General features: G+C 71.8%; 1 protein-coding gene across 1 annotated transcript; it reads right to left on the reverse strand.

Moving 5' to 3' along the window:
* Positions 1–5: 5 nt before the first annotated feature.
* Positions 6–397, reverse strand: LOC129675840 (calcium-binding protein 1-like; the record flags this gene model as incomplete). The annotated part of the gene is made up of 1 exon (XM_055605948.1): positions 6–397. A coding segment is annotated over exon 1 (291 nt), but the record flags the coding sequence as incomplete, so codon positions are not given.
* Between the last annotated feature and the right edge of the window lie 515 nt (positions 398–912).

Raw genomic sequence — 912 nt, forward strand, 5'->3', positions numbered from 1 at the left:
CAGGGGCCGGGCAGCCGGCGGCCACGCAGCCCGGGGTCCCGCGCGGAGCCGTGGCGGGGAGCCCGGCTGCCCCCGCTCGCCGCCGCCGCCGCCTTGAGCAGCGACGTCTTGGACTCGCTCTTGGCGATGTGCGAGCTCATCGCGGCGGGGCCCGCGCTCGCATGGCCCGGCGGGGGTGGCGCGGGGCCCCCGGAGGGCAGGGAGCGGGGCGCCCGGCGGGAGCCGAGCCCGAGGACGCGCTGCAGGCGGGCGCCGTCCCCTGGCCGCTTAAATGCGGCCCCGTCGCCGCCGCCCATGTGACAGCGCAGCCTCTGCGCCCGGAGCCCCGAGCTCCCGGCGGCCGGCGCTGCGGATCTGGGGGGGCAGCCTGCTGTCCCCCGAGAGCCCACCCCCGGCTCTCCCGCGGCCCAGGTGCCGCCGCGCCCCGCCCCTCGCCCCGCCCCGCGCTCGGGGAGTCCCGCTTCCGGGCGCCTCTGGCGGCCGAGGGGGCGCTGCGGCACCGAGCACTAGCACCAGGGAGGGGGCCGGCCAACCTCCCCCACGGAGACCGCTGGAGCCCCCTCATCATCACGCCTGGAGGATCCCTCGGTGTCCGGGATCGGCCAGTCGCTCCCAAATTCAAGCAAGGGTGCACTTCCCAGGGAGAGCAACTTTGGCAATAGGATCCAAGAAGTGCAGGACGCTAGAGACTCAGCAAGGCACTCTGTGACACCACCCAAACGCAGGAGCCGGATGACCTGGAAGGACAATGCTAGAAGGAATGAATCTATGCATCATCTCATCCACCTTCCACACGGTGCAGCGGGACCAGAACTGCCCGGGCAAGCCGGCTACAGAATTTACAGTTGTCACGACAGAAGAGGAGCCAGGTGGCATCTGGCTGCTTTACCTGTCCTGCAGCGCCTGGTGGTG

Source organism: Psammomys obesus, unplaced genomic scaffold (assembly GCF_907164565.1).
Source record: "Psammomys obesus unplaced genomic scaffold, mPsaObe1.curated_primary_1811, whole genome shotgun sequence".
In the NCBI taxonomy this organism is placed as follows: Eukaryota; Metazoa; Chordata; class Mammalia; order Rodentia; family Muridae; genus Psammomys; species Psammomys obesus.